This window comes from Aspergillus nomiae, assembly GCF_001204775.2.
Source record: "Aspergillus nomiae NRRL 13137 chromosome Unknown contig00785, whole genome shotgun sequence".
NCBI lineage: Eukaryota > Fungi > Ascomycota > Eurotiomycetes > Eurotiales > Aspergillaceae > Aspergillus > Aspergillus nomiae.
Window position 1 is genome coordinate 1 of NW_015378840.1, and position 3760 is coordinate 3760.

A 3760-nucleotide genomic window follows, 5' to 3' on the forward strand; every position below is an offset into this window, starting at 1 on the left:
CGTTGATTGGGGGGTTCTGGTTTGGGCCTGGAGATCATGATACACGATTCCTCTTCGGCCACCCAGTTGGCGGTTATCGCCGATGGTCTCCCTCGATCACATTCTGAGTAAATTGTTTTGCCATTGTTGTTTTTATTATTATTATTTTTGATCATCGTCGATCACAGTTGAAGTTCCAACCGTCCGTCAGGGTACCATGGTCTTCTTCCCTGTCCATTGGGCCTGCCAGGTCGCCGAAAGGACACACTCGATGATTTCATCTCACTCGAGATGGAGGGAAGTACTTTTGAATTTTCAATTGCGTTCAGAAGATCTTCGATCTCGCAACTTCTCGTTGATTCACGAAGGACTGAGCAAAAGCTCTCCAATGCGACTTGGCAGTCCAACTTAAACCCCCGACCATCCATGATGTCAACGACCCCCCCACTGACAAGCCCTCATTGGCTCCTTGTTCTCCCCGTGGACCTGGTCCGGGATGAGAAGCCCAACCAATGAGAGGGTGTCGGGAGTGGTTTGACAGGTTGTGTTTGATCGCTGAAGGTTGAAGGCTGAAGGTAACTGAGAAAGAAGATGGAGAAGGGGGAGAATGTCATCGACCCCAACTCGTGATCCGCGGAGGAGACAAACAAACATGGTCAATCTTCTCTCTCCATGAATTCAGTTCCTCCGTTCAGTTCGTTTCTCTCCAATCAATTCATCAATTAATTGAATCTGTCCGGGAATTCATTCTTGTTCGTCTATCATGTCCCGTCTGGCGTTATCTCCATATAGGGAGCTCCTGATCCACCTGTTGTTCGTCCTGCCATGATTCTGCATTGCCTTCTCCCCCTCTTCTTATTGAGCAATCCAACTGTTCGCCGTTGCATGTGGTGACTACGATTTCGTGGATAGACAGGGTGAATCTTCTCAACGTCATCTGTTCCACAGGGTTGCGGTTGCACTTCCCCAGCTGGCCCACTTGCCTAGAAGCTTTCTGCAATAGCCTTAGTCGTCTCGTCCTTGGAAGGTCTGGACACATGGTCCGATTCCAGAGAGAATCTTCTATCACTCCGGTGGGTCCCTTGCCTTGATATCCGGCCTTGGAAAGAGGGCTTCCCATCCACGGATTTATTTTCCTACCCCCCGTTCTGGTTGAACCTCGTCTTCGATTTCTTCGATTTCTTCGCTTTGTTGAGAGTAAAAACTACCTCTCGGCCTTTTGCCAATTCCCGCACGGCCAACCGTGGTAACACTGCCTGCCGCACTTGCCTTACTTGCCTTAAAAACATACGCTTTTCCCCTCTCCGCTACCAGACACCTTCAGCCACCACCTGAAACTCTTCCCACCGGCCATTCTATCATACGACTCCTCGACTCGTCTGAATCCTCTCGCTCGAACTGTTCATATCTAATCGACGTCGATCTCTCTCCCCCGTTGTCCCTGATCGGACTCTCCTCCTGTGTGCCCTTAAGCCTCTCTCTTTCTCTCTTTCTGCATCCCGAAAGCCCTGACATATATTGGTCGTCATCTGGTCACTCTTGACTCTCGCTTCCCCCACTAACCATCCACAACCCTCCTTTGGCATATTCTTCGTCACTTCGCTCCCCGGCAGACTGTTAGTATGTCAGTGGAACAACCTCTCTACCGCCGCGATCAGGCCGCGATGACAGATCCCACCGGTGCCGATTCAGCTGCCTTCGCCGCGGCGACCGCTTTCTCACAGCCCGACTTGTTGGCTTTCTCGCTCCCGGAAGAAGAACCGGTCTGGGGTTTCGAGACCATCGTGCCGGCCATGGCCTCGTGGCCCAGCAAGATGGAGCCACAGACCTTTTGCAACCCGAGCATGGAGGGGGGCTTCAAGAACACTCGCGTCCGCAACGGACAGCCCACGCCGCCTCCCTTTGATGACAAGAAACTGCAGCCCCCCATGGGAGAGACGTACCCGCTAGCACCATTTGTCTTCACCAGCTCCCCACCCGAGTTTGCCCCCCGAAACAGCGCAGCAGCCTCAGTGAGCCGTCGCAGACAGACAGTTACACGGTCAGCCCCCGACGTCGCAAGGCGTCGGCCGCCGCCCTAGATGACCCCCGGCAGGAGCGGGCGAAGCGGGAAAAGTTCTTGGAACGGAATCGGTTGGCGGCCAGCAAGTGTCGACAGAAGAAAAAGGAGCACACGAAGCACCTGGAGATCCGGTACCGCGAGGTATCCAGCAGGAAAAGCGAGCTCGAGGCTGAAATCGAACACCTGCGCGGTGAAGTGCTCAACCTCAAGAACGAGATGCTGCGGCATGCGCAATGTGGAGACGAGGCTATCAAGCTCCACCTCGCCCAGATGGTCCGCATGATCACTTCCAAGGACACCCCCCACCGCGATGTGGTTTCTCCCGTGCGATCCCCGGAACAGCACACGGCGGCGACTCCTCACGGGCTGTCGTTCGGGTTCGACGGTCCCATGCAGCTGCCTTCGGAGATGGGGTCGCCGTTGGATCAGCGACGAGCCTCTGAGCAGTCCATTCTGACCGACTCGTCCTACACATTTACCACGGATGACGGGTTTGAAGAGCTAATTAATGTTTAAGCGGGTCACGTCATTGGCCTTGGTGTTTCTTAGCGTTTCTTTTCTAATTTTTTTCTTCTTCTTTTTTGTGTTATCTCTCTTGTTTACCATTTTCTTTTTCTACAAAAAGAAAAAAAAATTGGTTTTCTTGTATCTCGGTGGAGTCCGATAAAAGCGACTTGCATAATGCTCGATTCTCGCACACGAAATGAGACGTCCGAAATGTTACGAATCTGACCAAGTCGGCTACTTTGCTTACGATGAGCTCTGGCGTTTGGCGTTTAATGGATACAGGCAAGTGTTCCGGTTCAGGGCCTGGGCGGATTTACTGTTGCGGAGTGGTTTATTCCTGGCTGGCTGTATTAATAGATGTTGGCGGTCGATGCTAGCGGCCTGCATGATTCTGGGGCATCTGGTTGGTCACTCGTTGGGCTCGAGGGACATTGCTTTACAATCAGATGTATAATACCTTCCGGTGTATCAGAAAATGGAAGAGCCCGTCCAATGTATGATCTCGTAGGATCGCCACCCAACGTAGCTCATGATCTTCGTAGACTGTCCCCGGCGACCATCGATCAGTCTTTGCCTCCACGATCAAACTATACCTCCAAACATTACATCAGTTTTGATATCCGACTCCGACTCAAGACGATGAGGCAAATCCTCCTGACGGTGGCAAATAGAGCCAGGCACGGGTTCTATCTCCAGCCGACAGTCATTGGCGACCCATGAACCATCGTGGAACGTTGGAAAATTAACATTCGATCCCTGATGACGGCCGAGCTCCACCATGACATCGCCCAACCTTGGACTCTGTGGGGTCCATTGGCGGATATCCTTCCTCCTATCAAGCGAGCTTTATCCGCTCAATTTTACTTTGACAAATTCCAGTCCCTGTTCTAGTCGATGCATCACGTCAGTTGTCTACTCGAAGGTTAAGGTAGGGTAAGGTAGGGGCGAAAAGTCTTATTTTCTTTTGTTTCTTTGGTGTGTGCTAGGTTTGGTAGTTAGTTACTGCTGGAGGGGGTAGAGCAGTGACAGTGAGATGGAGAGTGGAGTACGTGTTGTTTTGGGAGTATGCTGTATGTTGTATGTATATAGTATGGAGTATATGAAGTGTATACTAGGTAAGGACATAGTATGGAGTATGTAGTATGTAGTATGTAGTAGATAGCAGATAGCAGATAGTAGATAGTAGATAGTGTGTAGATATAGACGAACCTC

The 3760-nt window shown here is 51.3% G+C and overlaps 1 protein-coding gene across 1 annotated transcript; it reads left to right on the plus strand.

Moving 5' to 3' along the window:
- Positions 1–1601: 1601 nt before the first annotated feature.
- atfB (bZIP transcription factor atfB) lies at positions 1602–2557 on the plus strand (the record flags this gene model as incomplete). The annotated part of the gene is made up of 2 exons (XM_015557109.1): positions 1602–1991; positions 2042–2557. 2 exons carry the CDS (start codon positions 1602–1604, stop codon positions 2555–2557), a joined length of 906 nt encoding a protein of 301 aa, XP_015400865.1.
- Positions 2558–3760: the final 1203 nt, after the last annotated feature.